The sequence below is a fragment of the Cibotium barometz genome, chromosome 2 (assembly GCF_041138505.1).
Source record: "Cibotium barometz isolate CiBa-2024 chromosome 2, ASM4113850v1, whole genome shotgun sequence".
Classification (NCBI taxonomy): Eukaryota; Viridiplantae; Streptophyta; class Polypodiopsida; order Cyatheales; family Cibotiaceae; genus Cibotium; species Cibotium barometz.
In genome coordinates, this window is record NC_141047.1 from 30,030,845 (window position 1) to 30,058,695 (window position 27,851).

The window sequence follows — 27,851 nt, forward strand, 5'->3', positions numbered from 1 at the left end:
GTATCATTCTTCATGGGATGGTGTGATGATAGATTGTTGCGTCCACCCCCTTAAGGTCTCTATAGCTCTAAGCAAAAATGTCTCTGTACTCTTTCAAGGTGGCAATGAGGAGTTTTTCCTCTTTTATTACCGAAGTAATCCAACACAGAGTCGATAACTAGGATAAAACACTAATACTAACTAACACACTACTCAATACTTCATTACACACTTGATAAGGACTTAATGACTTCAATACCTTTTCCTTAAGGTCTCAACCAAGTCATGAATGTGCTATGGGGAGGTTCAAAGTGGGAACAAGAGTCCACTATGTATTTGAAAATGTGGAAACAAAGTTACAACCAGAGCTGCTCACTCAAGAAATTGACGTTTTGGTAGTGCCCATAGTCCTTTACACATCATCCTTATATGCCTCTAAAAGCCCTCAAGGGGACTATGCATTTCAACTTCATCATAGCTCTTCTTGTGCATGGCAAGATATACAACGCTCTACACCACCATCTCTCCCTTGGTCCTATGGGTCATCTTCAACATTTGAGAATGATAATAGAATCTCTTTCTCTCTCTCTCCTCTCTCTCTCTCCTGGTAGCTTAAATTGTCCCCCCCCCTTCTCTCTCTCTCAAATTGTAAGTTGCTCTAGCCTCTCCACACACACACACACACTCTCTCTCTCATCATGGAAATCATATGTCACTTATGCGGATTGTTCCTAGGACGTTAAAGAGCTCTCTCTCTCTCTCTCTTTCTCTCTCTCTCGTGTGATTGTCTTCCTTCTTTCCCTACGACTCTCTCTCTCTCTCTCTCTCTCTCTCGTATGATTCCCTTCCTTCTTTCCCTACGACTCTCTCTCTCTCTCTCTCTCAACAACAACAAAACGCCAATGAACAAGCCAAAACCAAAAGCATATTCTTGTGAAGGAATCGTGAATAGGCTCTCTGACCTCGGTTCCATCGATGGCCTGCCAGTTGTGTGTGTGTGTGAAGAGAGAGAGAGAGAGTGGGCATCCTTACGTGTGTGTGTGTGTGAGAGAGAGAGAGAGAGAGAGAGGAGTGTGTTTCATTGTGTGTGTGTGTGTGTGTGTGAGAGAGAGAGAGAGAGAGAGAGAGAGAGAGATAGAGGAGAGTGTTTCATATTGTGTGTGTCAGTGTGGACAGATCGCCCTTAAAAATAAAGACTTTGAAAAATAGAACCGGTATTTTGTGTTAAATTTAGTGATTTTACCGGTAATATACACTAAAACTAATGAATTTCAGCCCTTAAATGTAAGGGCATAGTCAATATTCAGCCGGTTTTTTTGAAATTGAGCCAGTAAAATTACATATAAATGTCAGTTTTGTCGAGCACTGCACTACTGTTAAGGAACAATTGCACAATAGCTTAAGACTTTTCCTCTTATCTCGAAACGTCATTGAGAATTTGAGCTTGCTCTTCAGTATAGAAAGGGCCAAGGGCTTCTTAATTGTTTTTCCATACCCAAGAAGAGATTCTTGTGTTCTATGCACAAGAAGAGATTCTTGTTAAAGGAGAAGTGATATTGTTTAAAGAGGTGCTTGGAAAGAAAAAGCCCCTTTTCCCATAAGTTTCCCTAGACTGTTCAACATCATGAGCTCCTCGGGAGACGAAGGAAGGTCCGCATACCTAGCTAGCTACAGTGGGGTTAAGGGGCTGCCGGCGGCAGCCCCCTCACCGCACGTAGCTAGGTATGCTAAGCATCATGAGCTTCTGTGTGAGTCTCCACATACCTAGCTAGCTATGGTAGGGGTAAGGGGCTGCCGGCAGCCCCCTCTCTCCCACCGGACCTAGCTAGGTGTGCTATGCCTCACCCATAGAAGCTCATAATGTTGTCGTAATCCGCAAACTGTGAATTGTAGTTGAAAAATGTCTTAGAAAAGCCTTTCCTTTTCAAAAGTCCTTCATGTAGTAGGCTTTGATCTTGCACATAGCCAAAGCTTGCTTGTAGAGAGAGATTATGCTTTGCTTCTAGAGAGAGGATTTGTCTTGTACACACACAGTTCCATAGGTGTCACTATAGCTATCCTTTCACTACATCTTCATCAACAATATAGCCAAGGTTCCATTGCCTGCATTCTTCAGCTTCATCAACGCAGCTAAGCTAAAGATCTGTCCGTGCATGTCATCACATGTGGTCGAAAATGCATTGGAAAGAAGTGTAATTGATATGACAGATTAGCTTCAATAGGAGTATGGATTCTTAATCCTGCAGAGTATCACCATAGCCATGGCCATAGTCATAGCCATAGCTTCATAAGAATTTGTATCCTTTATGGCAGGTACAATCAGCCGTTGTTACACGACAGGACCGCAACTGCACTTACGCACCATGCACGCCTTTCTCTTTCTGTTCTTCTTATTTTCATGTTTTAGTCTCCACCTTCTTATGGTTACTAGCCAGCAGCAAACCTCGCGCTGCCCTTCTGGCGACAGTGCAGGCTACCCTTGTGAGCCATCATATCCACGTTGTGAAACTCTTGCTTATTTCCGTGTGCAGACCGGCCCATTCTCCTCTCTCTCCAGCATTTCCAATCTCTTCAACACAACATCACCCGACATAGCCAATGCAAGCAGCCTCTCATCTCTTACCCCAGATCTAAACCCTGGAGAGGGCCTCTACATCCCCCTCACATGCACATGCAATGGCAACTTCTCTTCACATAACATCACATACACAATCATGCCAAAGGATACAGTGTTCATGATTGGCCGTCTAACCTATGAGGGCTTAAGCATATGCCAAGCTATTGAGGATGCGAATCCGCACACTGAACCAACAAACCTTTACATCGGGAACATCCTCAACCTCCCTCTCAGATGTGCATGCCCGAACTCTACACTCCAAGGGAGAGGAATCAAGTTTCTTGTCACTTATCCAGTAGGAAGCATCAATGAGATAGTACACTCAGTGATCGACATGTTTGGTGTCAATCCCGAAGAGTTTTTATCAGTAAACCAGATTGAGAATGTATCACGGAGCCTCCCTGCGACTACCACCGTCCTCCTCCCTTTCAAAGAAAAACCTACTCTGCCTCCAAATGTGAGCTTCAATTCTACAAGCCCTCCAAGCCCTGAGAACAAAGTGCCCATCGTGGCCTCAGCTACCACAATCAGCATCACGATCCTCGTCCTCATCACCATTGCAGCTTATTGCATCGCAAGAAGGTTTCAAAGAAAACCTGTGCTCGAAAGGCCCTTCCTACGGCCCAATTATGCCATATCTTCGCCGATTGTGCAATCTCCTCAAAGCCGCAAGCCTCAAGTCAACCTCTCTCAAGGTATGTCTGATTGGCTTATGATTTATACAGCTCATGAGATCTATCAAGCAATGCATGGTTTTCACGTTTCCGTAAGAATCAAAGGTGCCGTATACCGGGGAACTATCAAAGGGCGAGATGTGGCTGTGAAGATGGTGAGGGATGTAACGAAAGAAGTCCAAATCTTTTTTTTTTTTTTTTTCTTCAGGCCGCTGGTGGGCGTCTGGCGTGTGCTGGGCGTTTATCGCCGGCTGTTTGGTGGGTTGGCTGGCGCCATTTCTGGCCGGCCGCTGCCGCCATGGCTGGCCGGCGCCGCCGCCCATGGCTGGCCGCCTGGGCCTGGCTGGCCGCTGCTGGCTGGCCGGCGCCGCCGCCTGGGTGGCCGCAATGGCTGGCCGCCGCTGGCTGGCCGGCGCCGCCGCCCATGGCTGGCCGCCTGGGTACCTTCAGACGCTGGCCAGTCAACGCATTCTACGGCGCTTGGGAACCTCAACGCGGTGTATAGCAGGCGCGCGCTACTATGGTTTTGATTCTCCACGCAGCACAACGGTGTGTGTAGGGGCTGCTGTTCGCTTCCCCCCGCACACCGCATTCACGCATCTCGTGGGGCTGGCCGGGCTGGTCTTTGCCGCCCCACCCCCACACACACAGGCCACACACTGAGTTTCAGCTACCTGTTTCGCCGCTTCACACAGTGTTTCGCCGCCGTTTACCCACGCTGCTGGGCGACCTGACGGGTGTTATCCCCACCTCGCCATTTGCCTTTGTTTGCGCCCCAAGGCTTGCTGGGGCTGGCTGATTTTCGCCACTTCTGCACACGGAGTTGCAGCTTCGCCCCCCCACACACACACCTGGTCGTGGGGGTGGTCTGCGCCTCCCTTACTGCATACGGTTTTTTTTTGGGGGTTGGTCTGCGCCCCCCCTCCCCCCACCTCCACACAGGCTTTTCTATTGAAAACGTTCAACGCAGAACATTGCAAAGCGATTCAGCGCAGAAAAACACAAGATTAATGAAAACAAAACAAATTTTGCTTACCTCAATGCTGTGTGTGACGGGGAGAGAGAATGAGAGAGAGAGAGAAAGAGTTCTTCCCTTCAAAAGTCTTGGCCCTCCTTCCTCCACACATTCCCTTGTGGAGATAAGGGTGAGGAGATTGTGGATGAAAACCACCGAGTGGGCTCCGGTCCCCCCGTTCGTGCGCGCGGACTCTCACGATCCCTTCGAACCATGCTCTGATACCAGTGTTAGATATCCGTAACGCCACTACGGGCGTTACCACGAGAGGGGACGGCCTCTGGCTCACCACCCAGCCATAGAGGAAGAATGAGGATTGCCCCTCATCCCCCAGGCTATATAGTGTGTGGCCTGCCGTCCACACTAGCCTGGCCGCCCATGACTCCGCATGGGCGTCCTCTCCCACTGAACCCCGGATATGGCCATCCGGTCTGCCGTCGGTCACAGGCATTACAGCCTACGTGACATCACCATTGCAGCTTATTGCATCGCAAGAAGGTTTCAAAGAAAACCTGTGCTCGAAAGGCCCTTCCTACGGCCCAATTATGCCATATCTTCGCCGATTGTGCAATCTCCTCAAAGCCGCAAGCCTCAAGTCAACCTCTCTCAAGGTATGTCTGATTGGCTTATGATTTATACAGCTCATGAGATCTATCAAGCAATGCATGGTTTTCACGTTTCCGTAAGAATCAAAGGTGCCGTATACCGGGGAACTATCAAAGGGCGAGATGTGGCTGTGAAGATGGTGAGGGATGTATCGAAAGAAGTCCAAATCTCGCAGATGCTTCACCACTCCAGTATTATACCCGTACTGGGGTTTTGCTCAGCCTCTCCAAATGAATCATATCTTGTCTATGAGTATGCAGAGAAAGGCTCACTACATGATTTGCTTCATGGGCATGCGCGTAGCCAGGGCAGCTCGCAAGCGTTGGCATGTTGCGACCGGCTACAGATTGCATTGGATATTGGAGTACATACATGATCATACATATCCAAGATGTGTCCACAACAACATTAACATCGACAACATCTTGGTGGACTCCAAGATGAGGGGCAAGTTGACGAACTTTGCATTGGCAGTCGCAATTGACGACAACGTAAAGCTTCATGCAACACACCACCTGCAAGCGTGCAATGGTGATTACACATCACACGAGCATGTGATGCATACCAAGATGTCATCAAAGCTCACATCACATGAGCGTGTGATGCAGACAAAGGAGTCATCAAAGGTCACATCCCATGAGGGTGAGACGCATAGCAAGGTGTCACCAAAGGTAGATCTGTATGCATTTGGGGAAGTGTTGCTGGAGATGATGGAGACCTCAGAATGTGAAAGCTGGGCGGCTTGTTGGCTGCAGGCGCGATTGTGAAGGAGAGTCTGATGGCATGGATAAACACTTGCAGTGAAGCTAATGAGCTTCACACGGAATGTGACGCCGTGACTGCACTTGCGCGATCTTGTTTGGATCATGATGCCTCCGCACACCCATCTGCGAGAGCTGTGGCTTTCACGCTCTCCAAGCTACTTGAGAATTGCTTGTCACGCCAGAGAGTCGATTAACGTCATAGGAAAGAATCATGTAGGTGACCATGGCGATCTAGCCAGCCTAACAGGAGATTTAAACACAGAACGTGCCGGTTGGGGGCGAGAGAGAAGGAGACCATGGCCTAAGGTGAGATTTGAACACAGAACGTGTCGAATCCCCAATTTGCGCACTGCATAAATTGAATATTTTATCGGTTTCTATTGTGCTGCATGCAGTGCTCGACAAAAACCTTTTCCCAGCCCTTAAAAATAAAGGATTTGAAGAATAGAACCGGTATTTTGTGTTAAATTTAGTGATTTTACTAGTAATATACACCAAAACTAATGAATTTCAGCCCTTAAATGTAGTCAATAATCAGCCGGTTCATATCTCTCTTCTCTCTAAACTTTCCAACGAAAAAACATCTCTTTCAATGTTTCTCCGTGTAAATTTCTAAATTCAATCGCAAATTTTCTCCCTCCTAAGTTCCTTTTGTGGACACCTACACATTTATTACCTACAATTCTATACTCTCATATTTGTGACTATTGGGATCTAGCACATAAGAGAAGAATATAATAATGCAGCACAATTCTTTGAGTTCGAGCTTGTTGCTTTGTTTTCTTTCCTCTATATGTGTGTCAATCCAATAGTAAGATTAGAGCTTTGTTCTTATACGTTTTCACGTGGTTTTTGGTGTGTAAATCCATAGATACGTACTTGGTTATGCACAAATAATTTTGCAATACCTTCGGCTTAGTCTTGTAGGAAGTTTAAGGTTCATGAAAGTTTCCACCCCTTTCAAAGTTGCCTATGCACTAAAATTTTTGTCTACTCTCCAAGAAGGAATGAACCGATCACAAGGGAAAGTGATCAAGAGGAGCACTCTTCGGAAGGTGCACCACGAAGACGACGAGCACCTCGTTCTCCTCATCGTTCATCAAAGAGGCACCATTCTAGCATGAGCGATGATTCTAGTACGTTGTGGAGTGGGAGGAAGGAAAGGGGGCGCCGTTATCAACGAAAAAGAAGGACACCCTCTCCCCCTTCAAGTCCTCCTACCTCTTCGGACTCAAGAGAATCCTCATCTTCTCACAAGCAGTCTTCTCACAAGGCGCATTCTTCAAGGAAGCGCAAGAGCTCGGAAGTTGCAAAAGTTCGAAGGAGGAGGAAAGAATATCACTTTTCTTTCCTATGATGGTGCTTATGGACAAACGGACAAAGTGTTGGCTTTTATCCACAATTTGATGCCGCTTTTGGAGGAGAGCATTTCACTGAAAGCTCCAAGCTACGTCACGTAGCCATCGATAAGTTTTGGGATCTCCATCTCAAGGCTACAGTCTTCGAAAAGATTGAATTGTCCCAGCAAAAGCAACAATATTGTGCAGGTCTTCCTGAAGACATGAAGGCATATATTAACGCGCAAAAGCCCAGGACTATTTCTAAGGTAATACATCATTCAATGGTTGCTGTGAAGATCTTTACCAACAATAATGGGGCTCCTAAGCCGTTGGGAAAAGAAGATAAATTCAATGTACGTCCTCACTCACAAGGACCAAAAGAGCCATGTAAACAACAAGAAGGAAAAAGGTGTTTACAAGGGCAAACCAAGACTTTCTCCGGAAGAGCTCGATAAGTATCGAAAAGAGAATCGATGCTTTCGCTGTGGCGAACAAGGTCATAGCTATCATGCTTGTCCGCACAAAGGACCAAAGAAAGAGAAGCCACAAGCCACAAACATTCTTTCGGGTGAAACTCAAGATGCCAAGGTCTCACAATTGTGCTATGTGTGGGGAAAGATCAAGGATCAAAGTGCTTTTATGTTGTTCAATCTTGGTTCCACACATAATTTTATTTTGGTAGAATTAGCACATAGGCTAGGCATAGAAACGGAAGAGATGGGACCATCTCTAGAAGCTAGTGGAGCCTTCAAAGGTCACTTAGAAGTCCTAGTTACACCATTAATTGGGAAGCTTAGGCTCCATATCCAAGATTATGTTGACAGCGAAGAGTTTTATGTTTCTCGTCTTATGCATGAAGCTGTTATCCTAGGAATACCGTGGTTTCACCACGGTACACATGTATGCACAAATCACATTTCCTGATAGGGTAATCTCTTTTAGCCACATGGGAAAGAACTTTAGGATCAAGGCTAAAAGTAAAGGCAACTCAATCCCTATTGTAAGCAATAATTCTCTACAGAAAATAATGAAGTCATCTCTTTTTGCGTATATGATTTATGTTAAAGATTCTCCAAACCCAAATGTTTTTAATAATTCACACAATTTAAGTGATGAAGAAAATGGTGTGCATGAAAACGTGGAATCAAATTTAATGACTTTCTTACAAATGTATGATGATTATTTTGCGGATTCTATCCCTAATGAATTGCCTCCATCCCGAGGGAATGATGACCATAAGATAGAACTCATCCAAGGAAGTTCTCCCCCAAATAGGCCTCCTTATAGGGTCTCATTAGCACAACAAGAGGAAATCATGTCGCAAGTCAACAAGCTTCTAGAGAAAGAGATGGTACATCCCAGCTCTTCTCCTTATTGCTCCCCAGTGTTACTAGTGCAAAAGAAGGATGGTTCATACCGTATGTGTGTGGACTATCGTGCACTAAACAAGAACACTATCAAAAATCATTTTCCAGTCCCTAGGATTGAAGACATTTTTGATAAGCTTCAAGGATCAACCTACTATAGTAGGCTTGACTTGAAAAGTGGATATCATCAAATAAGGATTGTACCTGAAGATATCCACAAGACTGCGTTTAGGACGCAATTTGGTTTGTATGAGTACTTAGTGATGCCTTTTGGTCTCACTAACGCTCCAGCTACTTTTAATCGTTTAATGGATAACATTTTTCGTAAACATCGTAGCTTTACTGGTGTGTTCTTTGATGATATAATTGTTTATTCCAGATCACTCGATGAACACAAAGCACATTTAGCAATGGTATTTGATGAATTACGTGCGCATAAGCTTTATGTGAATAGTAAGAAGAGCGAATTCTTCCTTAAAGAGATTCGCTATTTGGGTCATATTATCTCTAAGAAGGGGATCTCTATGGACCCCGAAAAGCTTAGGATAATAGAAGAATGGCCACAACCTAGAAACTTACACGAGCTCAGAAGTTTCATAGGCATGTGTTCCTATTATAGACGCTTCATAGAGAAGTTTTCTATAATAGCAGGTCCTTTGCACGACTTAACGAAGAAAAAGGTTAAGTTTCAATGGACTGCAAAAGAGGACACCGCCTTTAAGGAGCTTAAAGCAAAGCTTATGTCGCAACCACTTTTAGTGCTTCCAGACCTCTCAAAGACTTTTGAGGTACATTGTGATGCCTGCGGTGAAAGCATAGGAGCTGTACTTTTCTCAAGAAGGACACCCTATCGCTTATGAAAGTCGCCGCTTGCAACCGCAAGAAAAGTCTCTTGGAATCTATGAGAAAGAGTTGCTTGCGGTCATTCATGCTCTAGATGCATGGAAGCACTATTTGTTGGGGACTCCATTCATCATACGAACGGATCATCAAAGTATCAAATACTTCATGACGCAAACCAAGTTATCCGACATACAAATGAGGTGGGCTAATTTTCTTTCGCAATTTCATTTTCATATTGCTCATGTACCAGGTACAGGGCACTTTTGGTATGGCTGGTTATCAAAATCAGCAAGCAAGTATTGCGCCTATAAGCCCTATAGTCAGTGGTCCGATAGTTTCTTTATCGCCTGTTAGCGTTCCTATATTACAAGCACATCCTATGGATCATTTGACGATTTATGAGAAACCAAAGCTATACAAGGAAGGTGGTGCAGCAGTGCAGTTTGACACGTTTCGAGGATTTGAAGATCGGACTAAGGCTCTCTCCTTCTTATAGTAGTTTGATGCTGCATTTGCTGGAGGGATGACAAGTTTTGAAAATTCAATACGACACCACAAATCAGACATAGATCTAAAATCTTGAGATTCAACTTCCGAATGAGAAACTACTTAAGTCTGAGGCGGCATAGAAATTCATCACGTGAAGAATCTACACAATCACATGACCGCCATTTGCATTTCCGTCACTAGCAAGGATATGGCACGTAGGTGCATACAGATTCTCCCACCACAGTACGACAGGATTGTGATGGCACTAAACATAAAGATAGAAATATGCACCTCAACTTTGAGGACTTTAGTGCCATGCTTTTGGAAGAGGAGATCCGTCAGAAGACCAGAACAGGAGAAGATTCTGCCTTCTCGGCTTGGCAGAAGAAAGGAAAGGGTAAGGACTCAGGTAACCCATCTTCTTCTAAAGACAAGAAAAGAAAGAAGAAGATAAAGTGCTTCTACTGGAGCAAGTCTAGGCACAAGTAGAACGAGTGCCGAAAGAAGCTCACTAATGAGAAGAACGATGTAAAGAAGGAGTATGGCAATAGTAAGTAGGAAGTAAAGGTGGAGTTGTTCATAGCAATTAAGGAGATTTGCATGAAGGTAGTTCATGTTCCTGCAAATGACTCTTGGATCAACAACAATGGTGCATTGCGCCACATAAGTAGCCATAAGGACTGGTATACCTCCCTACAGCCAGTAGGGGGTGACATCCTAGTAGTTGTCGGCAGCAATGTTAAATGTCTTGCAAAAGGGCAAGGTACAATCGCTCTCAAAACCAATGGAGTTGTGAAGCAGTTGTCTAATATCCTTTATGTGCTAGACATCAAGAGGAACTTGTTGTCCGTCTCGCTGCTCAGCAAAGATGGTGTAGAAATTGTGGATCTTCAAGGGAAGGTTGTTGAGAAACTTGGTGAAACAACATCTATGAACTAACAACTTTCCTTGCTCGGGTTGATGTGAGAAACAAGCAGCTGTGGCATGAGAGGTTCCATCATCTCAACCTTGCTTCCTTGAAAGAGATGTATAACAGCAAAATGATTATAGACCTACAAGAAATTGTAGGTCTACCCAATGTATGTGAAGCTTGTTTGATGGGCAAGCAGCATCAGTAGTCCTTCGTCAAAGAGACCAGTAGAGCAAAGGCTCCCATTGAGCTTGTACATACGGATCCCTGTGGGAAGATGGAGCAAAAGCGTTGGGTTGTTCCTTTTATTTCATGTATTGACAACTACAGTAGAAGGATTTGGATTTACTTCCTGAAGACAAAAGACCAGACTCTTGGAAAATTCAAGGAATGATATGTGATGGTTGAGAAGCAGTCTAGGAAAAAGTTGAAGATGCTCGAATCAGACAAAGGTGAAGAGTCCACATCAAGTGAATTCGACAATTATGTCAAAAGCCATGGAATCAAGAGGCAAAAACTTCCTCCACATACACCGCAACAAAATGGAATAGCATAGCACAAGAATCATGTCGTTTGGAAATGGCAAGCAGTATGATGAAAGGGAAGAATCTACCAAATACTTTTTGGGTGGAGGCATGCAACACGATAGTCTACATTTCAAATCACAATTTCACAAAAGCTGTGAAAGGGATGACTCCACTTCAGAACTTTTCTAGTATGAAACCTTATGTTGCACATTGCAAAATTTTGGATGTGATTGTTTTGTGCATAGGACGAAGTGAGAGCCAAAGAGCCACAGATGTATCTTCTGGGGATACAGTGAAGAGGTAAAGGGTTACTGCCTCTACAATCCTGAAACCAAGAAGGTAATAGTGAGTTGACATGTGGTTTTCTTGGAGCAACCACATCAACTTGAGGCGGAGGGTTCCTTCCTTGATCCCCAGAACTAGGAAATTCATACAACACAGCCACTAACAGTAACCCATATTCCCCCAACAGTGCTTGGGTGGATTGAGGAAGAAAAGAAAAGAACCCAATCATAACATTGTGTGGGGAAGGAAGAGACCTTCGCACTCCAAAGGTATCCACAAAAAGTGGGAAGGATTTTAAAAAATCCACCACAAAAAACTAAGAAATGAAACGAAATGAGTTCATTTATCAAAGTCCACTGGAGACCCAACATGATCTATGGGACAAACAAGAGTTCAGTAGAGGAATTAGAAAATGCCAACCCGCTATATGGTAGCTTGCTTGGTAGCAAAACAAACAAACAACTTGCTAACATATCCATCTTTGCTTCCCACTTCCCCTTCCCTTTCCCTACTTCCCTTCCCCTTCTCCCTTTCCCTTTCCCTCTTCACTTCCCCTTTCCTTTCCCTTCCCTTCCCTTTCCTTTCCCTTTCCCTTTCCCTTCCCATTCCCTTCCTGTTCCCTTCTTCCCTTTCCCTTTCCCTTTCCCTTTCCTTTTCCTTTTCCATTCCCTTCTCCCTTCCCCTTCTAATCAAATAGACCTTCTCCCTTCGTTCACTGCAGGTTATAAAAAGAAGCCTTTCGTGGCCACCCCTAGTTGTTAGGCTATAAAAAGAAGCCTTTCGTGGCCACCCCTAGTTGTTAGGCTATTCGGACATCTTACAGCCCGCACTTCCATAGGTGTCCACTTTTGGTTTTTGTTGGTGCTTCATGCATTTCTTGGTTGCCTTTCCTAGCCACCTCTAGTTGTGAGGCTGAGTACATGGCAACTTTCACAACTATAATGGTATGTGTTTGGCTCATACGGTTTTACCATTATTTGGGTATGGGACAACGAGCTATTTTGTGCTTAGGATGCACACAATTTCCATATCTTTTGATGTGACTTGTCACCATGATTTCCATATCTTAGTATTTGCAAGGTCTGCTTAGGATGCACACAATTTCCATCTCTTTTGATGTGACTTGTCACCATGATGTATGTTTTGTATGCACCAAGTTGTATTTTTTAGTGTGAAATAATGGGTTAAATTAAGTTGACTAGGGATTTCAATCAAAGGGGTTTTGACTACGATAAAAAAGACAAAGTCAACATAAGGGAAAAGTAGTTTGACATTAGTCAAACAAGTTTTTACTACAATCAACAAGCATAAAATGGTTGGCCTCTCGGTCAAATCGGATTGATCCAATCACAACGAAAATGGTTTGACACTCACAAAAGACTTGAATTGGTCAAAGGGCATAATTATGCAAGGACTAATAACTAATATGTTTCTTCTTGGCACATTTTGTTAATCTCTTTTACAAGTTTAAAGACTGGTTTATTCTTGTTATAACATTAAGTCAAGTTGAGCTAGTTTGTGAGTTCTAGTCTAGTGTGTGCACTATGGATGCGACGTGTCACATTAGGATTTATCCCATAAGCATAGTGGTACTATTGTGTGTGTGCGTGCTCTATATAAGAGAGCTGACTTTCACTTGGCATATCCTAGAGTCTACATCACACCATGTGAGTACTTTGGCTATAATTGGTTTGCTCTTGGATCTATGTTTCAGTCTTTCCATTCCGTCCTGCATGCCATGTGCCTTCATGTGGTATCTAAGCCAGCTCCATTTCTCTTTGCTCTTCGAAGGGATAAGAGGCCAAGAAAGAGAAGCCTATCTTTCCCTTTCTCCTTGGAAGGCTGCCCTTTCCCTAATCATTGGTCATCCCTTTCCATTTCCCTTCTGCAGGCAGCAGCAGAGCAGGTGAGGCATAGCATACCTAGCTAGGTGCAGTGCTGCCAGCCCCGGGAAGTGTGCCAGCATCCCCACCGCACTAGCTAGGTATGCGGAACCTCATTTGCAGAAGCTCATGATGTTGAACACTGTAGGGAGACATAAGGGAAGGGGGGCCTCTTTCCCACAAGGGAAAATGCCCAAAACTTCTTGTGATGTATTACCGGGAGCAAAGCCATTCTCCAATGAGTAGCATTTTGTTCTCCAATCAGAAGCTTAGCACATTCTTCAACCATTCTTCAATCAAAGTCAACACTATATTCACATATAATTTTCTATTGCATCATCATTCCCATGCAGGGCTGAATAGCCAGTTCTGCAATTGTGACCTATATCATAAGCTTTATTTTTCTAGTTCAGTGATTGTGACGTACGTATATCATAAGCCCTATTGTGCTAAGAGATTTCATAGGGCTCCTCATTACCATCTTTCTTTTGAGGTTCATAGACAAAACAACGCAAAATGGCGACTTATAAAAAAAGCCAAGTGGCCGCATCATATTGGGTCTTCAAACGTTAGTGTTATATCACTTGGAGAGGTGTGAAATGTTTGTGTGCTGCTGCCTTCAATGTATCGAAAACTCTTTCAGAGGCCTTTGCAGAAGAATAACCATTTTGGGTTTTCGCATGTTTAGCAAAGGAAGGGTCTCATGTACTTGCAAAGTGAATGCTAGTAGTAGGCAGAATATTTGATGCATGTTCTTTCTTGCATCAACAAAGAGGCATGTCTATTTGCATAACTCACATCATAGTTTTTTTCATGCTTTGTATGTTTCACGGTGTAAATGTATGCAATGTATCGTGTATTAATGTGTATTAAAGAAATTGACATACTTGCCTAGATGCATTTTGCCTTGTGGGAAATAGGCCACTTTCCCTTGGTATTTCCAACATCATGACCACCTGTAGAGGAGGCACTGCATAGCGGTTGGGGGCAAGGGACTGCCGGGCCCCCACCCCGGGGCCAGCAGTCCCCTGCCCCCAACCGTACCTAGTTAGGTACACTGTGCCTCCCCTACAGAAGCTCATGATGTTGTCGTAATTGGTAAAGCGGGAATTATAGTGGGAATTTGTCTAAAACTTCTTGTGAGGGCTTGCATATGTTTCAGATGATGAGAAAATACCATACTTCAAACATACTTTCATGCCCATATGTGTTTTGTATGTTTGTCGTATGAAAATCTATCACTCACACAACAGGGCACCCAAAAAAGAGTTCTAATGTATGTTCTTTTGTGCAGGCTATGCGGTCAACAGGTTGGTTTCATGGAATTTCTCTCACACCATGTGGTGTCTATTGCAATAGATTATTTCAGCCCAAATCATACTGTTGGTTTTTTGTTGCCAGCATCATATACCAGCGGGGGCTTTATCCAACCGAGCAGTTTGGGAGGGTGAAGAAGTATGGGCTCACGCTTCTTGTCGCACAAGATGAGAGCGTAAAAAGATTCATTACAGGTGTTACAACACAGCTTGCAGGTGTGCAGATCCTCCTCTTTCCATCATCTCGAACACTGCATAATACAGCAATACTTATCCATGCATACATTGATGCGAATGTGTAAACATTCTTTGTCATTATTTTGGTGAATTTCATCGCTATCAGAAAATGTTGGCCTTGTGGATGGCGATGACTTTTGCATCCATCGAAGCAAGGCCTGAGCTGCATTGTGGCTATAAGTGAATGCATTTATATGTTATAATGCAAGTATGCATGTCCATATCTGCATGTATGATTTCTGCCTTGTTGAAGCTAGGCCTGAGTTGAATTGTGGCCATTGGTGCGTGTATCCATGCAATGTGCATGTAGATCTCCAACAGCCTTGTGGGCTGTTGCCTCGTCAAAGTCAGGCCAGTCACCTTGAGCTACATTGTTGTACGAAATGCATATGGGTTGCTAGTGGTTGTGGCACCATATGTTGATTTGAGAAATCTTTCACAAAAGTTACATGGAGCCGCAAAGTACGACCAACATAATTAAGCACAAGGGCGGCATTGCCTTCACAGATGTTGTGCCTCTCAACTCCAAAAAGCAGTTCCTCATGTCCTAAGGTTCCTAACATGGATAAAATGTGCGGATCACCATAATATCATATTTGCTCCTGAGGCTACATAAGCCACAATTGTATGAGACCAATTGGGCAGATTATCTCTATCAAAAAATAAAGAAGGCTTGCGGAATTCAAAGCAGAAAAAGAAAAGGAAAATCAAGAGTTATGCCATGTAGCAGAGAATGACAACAAAAATTTATATATATGCAAAATCAAGTACTAGAGAGAACACTAGTGAAGCAACAATAGAAAATAAATAGCTACAGGTGCAGCAACTTCAGCAAGCCCCAACTATTCCACCAACGGTTGATGAGACCACCCACAAGTATTACTTCCAAGCCATTGTAGCTGCATCTCTCCAACACCAACTTGACCTCATCTAGTCCTTAAGCCTAGCCAATTTTGTCTTCTTCTACAAGAACAATCCACCTATACTCACCCCGTCCTGGCAATGGCATACTTCAATGGTGATCTAACTCTCGATGAGATCAAGCTGAAATATTCTTGTTGCCTATTCACCCTATTGTACTAAACTTCAGAGCCGCCTGGTGTGGATGTATATTAAACACACATTCTTTTCCACCAAAGCTACCCTTACTAGAATTATAACGGCCTTTAGATTTAGAGGACTGCCCTTACCCACATATGCAGCTCTAGTGGAAAGTTGTCTTTGGTGTCAATACCAAGGATGGCTGGAAGCCAAACCTTGCCACCACGACTATATGCTAAGCCTTAAGGAAACCCAATACCATCCTTCTGGCATTTTGATATTATATATAACAGGCTCTTGGAATGCATATCACACGTGTGAGACGTACAGAAATAATTTTGACATCTCCCACATGGCATACCCAGAGATTGACCTGAAGAATGAGGAGGGCATGGAACTTGCAATATCCATTTTTGAATCCCATCAGCCTCTAGAGCCCCAAGAGCTAAAAGCCAATACCAAAAAAGCATGACTACCATCCGCCTTGTTCTAACTTTGGCTAGACATTCTTATTGGCCTCCCTTTTAGATGGATGGCAAATCAACGTTACTGGTGAGCTTACAGAGGAGGTGTATTTGGATCAACCACTTGGATATCAGATTCTAGGCATGGAGACCATGGTGTATAGATTGAAGAAGGCTTTGTATGGCCTTTAAATAGGCACCTAGAGCTTGGTATCATTGCATTGATCTCTTATATTGTAGAAGCAAGGCTTGTGTCATTCTCATGCAGATACGAACCTCTACATCCTTCCTCATGGGGATTGTGTCATTCTCATGCAGATACGAACCTCTACATCCTTCCTCATGGGGATTGGTAGTAATCATTTTGGTCTACGTTGATGATTTGATCTTTATAGGTTCTTTTGCTAAGAAGATCTAACTTGTTATGCTTCCTTTGGAGTCATCCTTTTAGATGATAGATCTTGGTCTTCTACATCTCTTCTTCTCACAACAACAAAAGTGTACCAAGGGGATCTTGGCACAGTTCAAATGACTAAAGGACCTTACAAAGGTAGGTACAATATAGTATTGAGTATGGTTCAAATGACCAAAGCACCTTGCAAAGGTAGGTCATGGTAAATGTTCAGGCAAGCTCTCTCAGCAAAAGTACGTAAAGTACGCCACAAAAAATCTACTTTAAAAATTGTATGCATGTATATATAATACAAATAATTTGATAAACCTAAATTATTCAGAATTGAAAAGAGTCATAAAAAATGCATTGCATTCCACCCACTAGATTATTAACTTAAACTAAGTGTATATTCATCTTGGCAAATATATAGTCACTCATGAATTGTGGACATTTCAACATTCAATGCATAAAGTGTATGTACGCGCGTGTGTCATAGTTGCCATCGTATAGCATACGACAGTAGTCATACGATACGGTAGGATCTATACAATCATACGTCCATATGACAAATTGTATGGTTGGAAAAACTAGCTGTTGGGAAAAAAGTCTACCCGTTTCTAAACATTGCGTGGCCAAAATGTAGACGATTTTAAATGTGTTCAGCTTCTTGCCCAATGCCTCCAGGCTCGCGAGTACATGATACACGATACACCTGACATCATATGTGCTTGAGATTAATCATCATATATATTATGAGTCATGACATATGTCATATGTCATACATATTACATAGTATCGTTATTCAAATTTCAATGTTCATACATGTAACATAGTATCGTTATTCAAATTTCAATGTTCATACATGTAACGTGACACATGTGACATGTCGAAATGTTCATTCTTAGTGACTAGAGTCTAGGCCTATCTATCACCCATAGCTTAGTGTATCCATTTGTATGATGCTTTGTATCTTGTTACTTGCTTTTAATGAAATTTTGGTTTGCCACAACTCTTCTAGATTTCTACATTGCAAACTTGGTAAGGTCTCACAAGTGTTTCTTAAGAATTTCAAAAAATAGTTCACCATATTTATCGTATCGTACCATATGAATCATAAAGTACCATAAATACACCGTATCGTATTGTATCGTATGTGTACTTTATAGCAACTATGGAGAGAGAGAGAGAGAGAGAGAGAGAGAGAGAGAGAGAGAGAGAGAGATGAAATGATACATTAACGTCTTCAAAAGGCCAAAATGACCCATGAGACCAAAAGTTTACGAAGTTTGGTGAATCTAATACAATGCCTGTGAGAAAGCTAAAACAACTATACATCTAACTGAAAAGGTAATAGGGGGGTCCTAATGGGTAGCATCTGGGAAGGAAGAAAAGGATACATCTAAGAGTTCTCTAGCAATAGAGGTAAGCATCACATACATCAGTATCCAAAGATACCTCTCATCGGACGATGGCGGATAGCATCAATGTCCTCCATGGTGAGCACTCTGGCTGGATGACTCCCATGTCGTGCTAGTATGGTGTGGATCCTGTGTCGTAGTCTCTGATGGTGTCGAGATGGAACCCTCATCTTGGGGCGGCGGGACCGTCCCAACTCCATAGTCCGATCAAGCAATGTGCCTCTAGTGTAGCTATACTATGGGGCGTGCTAGTCAGACTGCTCAATCTCTGGCCGAAAGAAGTGTGTAATTTGCCTCTGCAGGTGTATCTCCCTCTCTGAGCCCCTCCTCAAGAGATCCTTTCTGTGTCTATGCAGCTCCAATAAGTATAGTCCGAGGCATCTTTGATCCTGGTATCTCATGACCCTAGAAAGTGGTCCGAAACCCTCTTTGAATAGGTAGTGGAAATGGCCTCGTATCGTATAATATATTGGGCAGTGACATATGTAATGTAACTCTGTCTCTTACTCCATATGGCACAACTGACAAATCCTGGCCTCAGCTGGTACTCCTCTAAATCTACCTGTCTCAATCTCTAGCTGGTGTGAGGATGTGTGTATCTGACCAATAGCACACCGTATCCCATGGGAGAGATGAGTATCCATGTAGCTAGGTCTAATCACAAACCCATCCTCTATAAGCTGGAGAAGATGCTCTCTATAGAAAGCCATCTTCGTACCCAACTCATGTGTCGACTGTATCCATGTCCTCCTGGTATCCAGCTAAGTCCAGTCGCATCTGATAAGTCTAGTAATCTTTGCCGTGGTGAGAGAGATGGAGGGTGCATCCATGGAGTACTGAAATGGAGGTAGTCTGTTCATACTAAAGCCATGCAGCTAGAACCAAGATGTCATTTGTGCATACCATCATGATCTATCTCCCTGTGATGCCAACTGTAGTGAAGACTCCAAGGCTAAAGGAGCACACTTGTCTTTAGGGAGAGCCCAGGTGCTATGCATAAAAGAGACTAATCGAGTGAGCGCCTCCACCACCAACGGGGGGCAGTAGCTCTGCACGGATAATCTCATGTGGTACTGAGGCCTTGGTGATGTATCAACCCTATAAAGAAGGCCCAAGTGTTGTGTGCCTTTGATATATCTAAAGGCATGTTTCACTGCCTATTAATGGTGATGAGTAAGACTATGCATGTATCTACTCAACTAGAAAAAACGCATACTGCAAATCTGGCCGAGAATGACACAAATAGAGCAAACAACCATCTGCCTATACTGATAGGAGGTAGCATCACATGCACCACCCCCATCTTTAGGGGAGAAATGAACACCAGTCTCTCATTGCCTTACAATCCTCAAACCAAAATCTATGTAAGAGCTTCCCAATATACTTGGAGTGTGACATTACAATACCCCCCTCAATATGAGTAAATTGGATACCCAAGTAGTAATGCAACTGGCCAAGATCTAGCAAATGATTATTGTAATCCCGCTTGAAATCTACAGCTTTGTTGGGATGTGGCCCAGCGAGGATCATATCATTCACATAGAAGATCAAAATCAGCAAATCTGCCCCCCTCTTCCGGATACATAGAGTGACCTCTGTCCGACTATTCTGAAAGCTAAGTCTGAGTAAATGAGTGTGTATCCTTTCATACCAAGCCCGAGGTGCCTGCTTTAATCCATGCAGGGATTTTTTAAGCTGGCATACCTTTCTTTTTTTAGACCCGTCAACCTCAAAGCAAGAAGGTTGAGAAACATAGACTTCCTCTGCTAAGATCCCATTGAGAAAGCATCAATTAATACTTCTTTTTGATCCCCAACACTAGCCCATTGGTGACTACATGTTTGCTAAAATGTGCCTGTAACAAAACATTTGCTTTCACGTGTGGATCACTATATTTCGGTTTTTCAATACCAAATCATTGATGATTGATCATTTTCTGTATAAACTCCTCCTCCCCTGGCTCACTGGAAGTTTTGAGTACTCTGAATGCTGAGGCCAGTTTCTCCAGAAGTCCCTTCATTTTGGTCTTTTTTGCAGTGAGAGATGAACTGAACAACTCTATTGTGGTGTAGCTGACAGAATAGTACGACGCAATCATTCCTAAATTCAAAGGGGAAAGATACATGTCATCCACTATTGCAATGCATTTGCTTGACTCCAAATCAGACAGTGTTGTCTCAACAAGCTCTGATAGATGATCAGAAATATGCCTGTGGCTTGGACCTTGAATGTGATAATAGTGAGGATTCTGAGTGAGCCTGCGATACATAAATGTCCATGTTAAGTAATCCACAGCATCCTGTTTGTTCTTGATAGTGTGCACTACCACCTCACCATTTAGATGGTCATGCAAAAATTGATCCAAATGGGACTCAACTGGGAAAGGCTCATACAAAAACTTTTTGTAGTACTCCTTTCGAGGAGCATGACAAAGAATGATGCATTTCCCAGTTTTGTCAACGAGAGGCCGGCTTGCCCGCCCCATCATCTACAACAAATCAGTGATAGGGTAGTCGAGAGACAACATTGGATTGGGGGTCATGCAAACTTGTGTGTTCCAAGGTGACATAATCTTTGTGTCACTATGCAACATTTGATCAAAACTCTCAGTGTGTCACTACAAATGTTGTGTGAAAATTATGCACCAATAGTTCTAATTTGACCTCATAGTGATAATTTGTGCAACAAAAAGTACTGCTCCATCCAATACTTCAGCTTTCTCCACTCCCCATTGCTATTCCTAGTGTTGTCTCTACTATCCTCTATCTCCTCTCCTTTGCCTACTCCTTCTTGTGCTCTCTCCCACTCCCCTTTTCTCATGCTCTCTACTTCTACCCATTGCTACTAGGCCTTGCTCTTTTCCTCACCGTTCATACTCTCATGCTCGTATCCTCCACATTGCTACTCCATATGATCTTACCCTCCTCCTTATGCTAGTCTTACCTTCCCCATTACTACTTCCATCTTTCTTATGTCCGATTGTAAATATTGTTTGTGGATCAAGAGGTGGCATCCATAGGTTTAGGGAGTCCATTTTGAAGTTGGATCAAAGGATTTTGCCGTGGTAAGTGATTATGTAGTTGTTGAATGGCAAAATCCTTTGATCCAACTTTATTCATTTTTGTAGATGTAAATCTACCTCAAGCAGTTTGCTTTTGTTTGTCAATGCTTCATTGTATGCATAGCTCCCTTTAGGGTCTCTCTTAGCATTTTCTTTCTCTAGCTTAGAGAGAGAAAATCATTGTTCGTACTGTTCGTACTTCATGTAACAACTTGTGAATGTTCCTTTGCTCTTTAAGCCTTCTATAGTCTAGCACAAGCATTCTTGTTAATTGCATTGCTCTTATTAGAGTCCTTTTTAAGACATTTTCTCTCTCTAGCCTAGAGAGAGAAAATCATTGTTTATGAATCAAACTTGAATTTTTGAAGACAAAAATTACATTGCGTGTGCATCAAAATTATACTTTGCTGTTATAAAAGCATTTTAGATGTATCAAAATTAAATTTTACTAGCATACACATATAGATTTGTGTATGTGTGTATACGTGCGTGTGTGTATGGATTGTGTGTGCATGCATGTGCGCACGCACATGTGTGTGTGTGTGTGTGTGTGTGTAGGCGAAGCACAAGATAGTAGAGTGACAAAGTTGGAGCAAAGTTGAGGGTGGAGCTTGCTTACGGTAGATTTGTATCTTAATCCATGCCTCCCTCAATCCCCTATTTTTACCACACACACACACACACACACACACACATACACGTATGTGTGTGTATGTCTATGTATATATATATGTGTGTGTGTGTGTGTTGGGGGGGGGGAGGGGGGGGAGGACAAGATAGTAGAACGACCAAGTTGAAGGTGAAGCTAGCTTATGGTGGATTTGTATCTTAATCCATGCCTCCCTCAACCCCTCTAGTTCCACTTGTCACTCTTTCAAGACAGATGGTTGGACATAGTCGAACCGTGCAAGAATTATAGATGGCATGTATTGTATTGCATACACACGTGTCCCAAATGAGTTGGTCTAATGGTGAAGGCTCGAGTCTTGTAACCTCCAGGTTATGGGTTCAAAGTCCCATTAGTCTCACTTATTAGAAAAGGGACACCTATAATTCACTTGATGTGTTCGCGTTGCTAGGGCTCTTGCCCTTGAACACTCGAGTGTATCCTCCTCCTTTGGTGGATCACCCGGGGAGGAGGATCCCAGTTTTGTGATGTCTCCGTCGTTCCAACGTGCGGCCATCGCGGAGGTTATGCGGGATGCCCATCTCGCAGCTCTTGCCCGATGATACGTGGCCGTTGCCCGACCATGTTAATGGCTAATATTTGGAGGGGGCAATCGGCTCCACCCATTCAGTGGGTCCCCGGGTGTGCCCCGGCGAGTGTGTCAGGGGGGGAAAAAAAAACAAGCATACTACACACACACACACACACATATATATATGAGAGAGAGAGAGAGAGAGAGAGAGAGAGGCAGAGGCAGAGGCGTTAGCTACCGCAAAATAAACAATGTCAAGTATTTAAAAGTGCATCTCAATATTCTTTCGAGATGGTGTGAGTTACCAATTGAGAAAGGCAAGAGTTAATTTCAGCCCAAAATAGAGAGAGAAAGGAGGCAAGAGGTACTTTGGCCTGAAAGGCAGGTGTCTCGAAATATGAATAGATAGACTGGTAAATACAGACGTGGATATGAAATTCATAACGTGGCACATGTCCTTTAAAGACTAGATAGATGGATAGAGGGGAAGGCAGCTAGATGAACAAAAGGTAGCTACACATGTGAGAAAAATAAGTCATAAAACTGCTCAATACACTTTAATACATATTACCATAAGGGTGGACATAAAGATGGGTGGGGCATGACTCATGAAGAGACAAGGGAAGAGGATAAAACTGAGACTTTACTAGGAGCATGGATGGTAGAGACGGATCAACCTACTCATATTTCCTGGTGGAAAGGAGGATAGCTTTGTTGTGATGAAATTACACACTGCTGCAACTGATCATTCGATCTGCGGGGCGTATTCCAACTGGATTACACTAGGGCCACTTGTGTTTGAAGGGCCCAGATCTACTTTATAGCTCCATGAACTGACCCTGTAGGCAGAGGGGCCCTTTGCAGATACTTCCTGACATTTCCAACCGCTACGGTTCCCATATGTAGATGATGATGTCCCATCATAATAAATGATTTGGACAAAAGCCAGCACTCCATTAGAGAACCCCATGCGAAGTCCATTTATGGTCTTGCCCCTCACATCAATGTCATGCCTCTGTCCCCCTTGAGCATTACCGGCTAGACGCCCTTCACGGTTCGCATAGATAAATTGCATGGCATCAATAGAGTTCCACTCTCTTATGATCACCTGCACAATCGTGATGAAGAAACAGCTCAGGAGTTTTGCCATCAATCAAGGATATCGATGATCATAGATGGGACCCGTTATGTACCTTCGTGATTGGGCCCAAGTTGGGCAAGTAGTCGTCACGATCTGGACGTGTTCTGAAAATTGGAACTGGGTAACCGAGTCCAAAATTTCGATCCGGCCAAGAAAGATCTTCAGAATATGGACCTCTGAACACCCGACCAAACACCTCCTTGTCATACTTGGGGAGATTCTTCTTGTTGTCAGGTAAGAGCTTGTCAAACACGAACGTGGTTGATATGCAGCCGGCCATGTCAGCAGTGGCATCGTTGCACATCCGAGTCTTATGGTCTTCGCAGATTCTCGCAAAAACTGTCTTTGAATCTGTCAGATCCACGGAGAAATGCTTCCTCTCACCTACATTTTGCAAAGCATAACTAGGTACGTTGGTCTCCAAAATTAGGAAAAATAAAACTAATTTTTCAAAAATTTATGAAATCCACAAAGTGGGATTTGTCACCTCAATGACCCCAAGTATGCAATGTTTCAACTTTAAATTGAAACCAACAGTTTTCTTGAGCTCCAGTACCTGTAATAGTATCCACAACTGTTGCATGAGACTCCATCCGAAAGAAGGGGGGAATTGCTGTTGGATGGGGTTCAGTCCATGCATTAATCTCCACCTGTGCTGCCCTCCACTCTTTCCACTTTTTGAAGATTTGTGGGAGAAAATTCACAATGTAAGTCTTATACATCTCCTCAAGATCCTCCTTCCACTGTTTTGTATTGTCTTCGTGATAGAGGACCCTGCACATACCGTGAAGCCACATCACGAATATGTTCATGTATTCTTAAGAATATAAGGCAGTTAGAATCACAGCCTAAAAGAAACTTTTCATGTCATTTAGGGCTTGTTTTCAAAGAACCTGTCTTATCGAACATTCTTCTATCCGGTCTTTGGATTTGCCCAAGTAAGTTTTAGAAGATTAGCTAAGTATATTCCTTGAAAATTAGCGAAATTTCCCTAGTATGTTCCTTGAAAATTAGCGAAGCCTATTAAACCTTTTTAGATTGGTTTTACGCCATAGCATACAATATATCTATTTATCCAACAAAGATGGCCCACAATATGCACAATTTCAGATCTAGACTGTTTGACCTCTGTCACAATTCAACCAACAAATGGCTGCACGCAAGACTCCATGCCGACTCACTTGCCAAAGTCCAGTCTCTCCCGCAGGCCTGTGAGATGAAGCAGAGCCAGGGTGATAATGGGAAGGATGAGGTGGATGTTGTTGGTCGACTGTCGAAAGATGACACTCAAAGTGTCAGCCTCAGTGATCCAGTTGTTTAGAAAATAACCCTTCTCATTAGTCTGAGCCTGTGGTACATCAGAACAAGAAAGTTAACGCCAATCCGTAGCTTGTGTCCGAACAATGACAAATGCTGGCCACAGGATTGAATGGGAGTTACCGCCTTGTATCTCTCAATGATAATTTTTAGCGCATCGATCTCAGACTGATGTCGGTTCAGTTCGTATTCAAGAATCTCTTTCTTGATGAGCTTTATCAAGTCCGCCTTGAGGGCCTGAAAAATGTCAATCTTGTTTTTTGGCCATAAGAAGCCAATGAGAATGCTTACAACAGCACCCACTTCCGGGATTTTGGATGAGATCTTCATAACAGTGTCTCTAATCCGGTTATTCCAGTCACTAGCAACGATATCCACAGCCATAGCACCGTTCTGCATCTGCCATTTGACATCAGCAAACCATCCACGGATCAATTCTCAACACCAGGTCACAAAGAAGAAGATCACACAAACCACACAAGTGTAAATTATCTGAAAGCAATGTCCACTACATTGTAGGCATTCTATATGCTCAATCCTTGCAGGTACAGCATGCGCAATACTTCTAGTTTAGAGGACCCTGTGCTGTTGACCTGCAACATCTGCATATGAAATGCTCTGGCTCGGTCACATCCTGTATCTATGATCATTGACACAGGATCCACTCACGTAGAAATTAGAATTAACCTTCCCTGCACGCGTTGATATCAGCCAGCGGTACAACCAATACACCCGAAGAAACTGTCCCAAAATAACAGTAAAAAAAGTCATAAATCTGCAACAAACAATATTATTGTTTTTCTCAAACACAAAGGCATCCAACTTGGCATCCAAAGCACTATTTCAATGCAACATAGGTTGTTGAATACTTGTGCACCAAAAGCCCCAATTGTGAGGTCAAAAGTCAAACTTTGACTATCACAAAAGTGCACAATCAAGGCATAAATCAAATCAGCACCGATTTGCAACAATGTCAATGCATTCAAGTGCTCCAAGCACTGCTTCACAAAGGCATAATCTTTGGCATCACCCGTGAGGAATATTCTTTGAATATTTTGATTTCTCACAGATTCCCTCTTCCAATCGCTTGCTTCAATGTGCAAGAATAAGCCTTCCAATGCATAAAATTGCAAAAGCCTCAAAATTTCTCTGCCTTATCCACTGCCACATGTCACTTTCTAACAGGCTGAACCCTAAAAGTGATGATATCTCAACACCCCAAAGGCGGAATTCAACCAAACTTGGCAAACACCGTCCCTAAAGGTAGGCGACCACTTTTATGGTGTCAGAATAGTAGAAGAATGTCCCCTTTCAGCAAATCTACAACTTGCCCTGTGGCTAGAAACTGAAAAACAGCAATAACTTAGCAACGGGCGGGCGGAATGCCACAAATCTTTGCAAGCTTCCCCTACAGATTAGGGTGAGCTGATTTATGGCAAAAAGCAGGAAAGAAAAGCCCAAAAAAGTAGGCGAAATTCTTCTCTTGTCTGGCTGGAAACTCTTGACCAACAAAATCAACACCAAATCTGACAAAATCTTACTTCAATGTGGTTGACCAGCTGCACGAAGTGTAGCAATACTGAATGCTACCTCTGGAAAGTGCCCTTGAGCACTTTCTTGCTGTTATACACTTGCTGGAGCCCAAAAATTAGTTGAAAATGCTGAAAAACAGTAAGTACTCACCCAAAAGATGTCTCCAACTAGGGGCAAGAGAATATCGCGATGAAACTCCACGAAACGGCTGGGGTAAGCGAGGGAGAGTGGATGGACTGCGTGGGCAGCAAGAACAAGTGACTTCCCGCGATGGAAAGGTCACAGGATGCGAGGGGAGGCTAGGGGGCAAGGAGGAGCAAGCGGGTTGGGATACCAATTGATGGGAGCAGGGAGTAGAAGCAAGAAGGAGAGGGATGAGGGCGAGAGAGCACAAGTTTTTGTGGGAAGCAAAAGTCTTAGATTGACTTCCCCTTATTGCATTTTATACAAAGTATAGATAACGTACGATGTGGCACTACGAGTACCATTTATACAAGGGATAGCACATTGTGCCTTTATCCCTTATTGCCTTTTATACAAAGTATAGATAAGGTGACGATGTGGCACTACGAGTACCATTTATACAAGGGATAGCACATTGTGCCTTTATCCCCAACAACTTTCTTTATGACATTGGATTCCAATAACGACTCCGATCTTATGCGACAATCAAGTTGTCTTGCTATAGCCCGCAACCCCTATTTTCAAGCACAGAATAAGCATATGGAGAAACAATATCGCTTCACTCATGAGAAGATTGTGATGGGACCATCTCGCTTGTAGTTTGTACTACACTCGACAACGTTACGGACATCCTCACAAGAGCACTTCACCAGTACGGTCTACAGCAACGCTCCAGCTCCTTGGGTCTCATGCTACACCTTGGATATGAGAGGGGATGGTATCAGTCAAAGGGGGACATCTCCAAGTGTATCATAGGGAGTGAGGCCCTCTATTGTGGATGTGCCCATCCAATGTGAGGCTAATACACCTGCAAGCACTTATGCCAGTTTTGTGACGGTTTTTGTCAATTTCAGAGGCCCTATTGGATGCACTATGGGGAGCTTTTGCAAGCAAAAGGCAGGCCCAATAGAGGGGAAATGGGGCCCCACTTTGGCCAACTATAGGTTGGGCCAACCCACAAGCCAGCCTAGATACGTTAAAGATCATGCAAGATTGACAAACAATATGCAGCCCAAGATCTATAACAGTGCTGGAAACAATGCTGGAAATATGACGGCAAATAGACAACTGAAAGGAGTGCAACAATACTCTGTATAACCTCCACAAAGAGTGGGCAAACAGTAGGCCTGAAAGGCACCTACAAACAGGGCAATGCTTTAGCACTCTAAAGCACCAACTGGAGGACTCCACAGTTAGGAAGAGGAGCAGCTATAAGTCGTATAGAATCAGCTACAGTCAAGAGCATAA

At 43.3% G+C, this 27,851-nt stretch overlaps 1 protein-coding gene and 4 pseudogenes across 1 annotated transcript; 2 read left to right on the top strand and 3 right to left on the bottom strand.

The window, feature by feature from the left end:
• Window positions 1-2,342: 2,342 nt before the first annotated feature.
• On the top strand, window positions 2,343-5,658 carry LOC147640918 (lysM domain receptor-like kinase 4; annotated as a pseudogene).
• Window positions 5,659-8,670: 3,012 nt separating this feature from the next.
• Window positions 8,671-27,851, top strand: part of LOC147640919 (uncharacterized) — a 122,978-nt pseudogene continuing 103,797 nt past the window's right edge.
• Window positions 18,111-19,466, bottom strand: LOC147640920 (uncharacterized; annotated as a pseudogene).
• LOC147640921 (DExH-box ATP-dependent RNA helicase DExH12-like) lies at window positions 19,657-20,711 on the bottom strand (annotated as a pseudogene).
• Window positions 22,798-26,693, bottom strand: LOC147640922 (uncharacterized). Its single transcript, XM_086816611.1, has 7 exons — window positions 26,571-26,693; window positions 25,557-25,628; window positions 25,011-25,286; window positions 24,752-24,918; window positions 24,127-24,344; window positions 23,623-23,954; window positions 22,798-23,537 (listed from the first exon to the last, which is right to left on the bottom strand). The coding sequence occupies exons 3-7, from the start codon at window positions 25,284-25,286 to the stop codon at window positions 23,175-23,177; spliced, it is 1,356 nt and encodes a 451-aa protein (XP_086672737.1). The 5' UTR covers window positions 25,557-25,628; window positions 26,571-26,693; the 3' UTR covers window positions 22,798-23,174.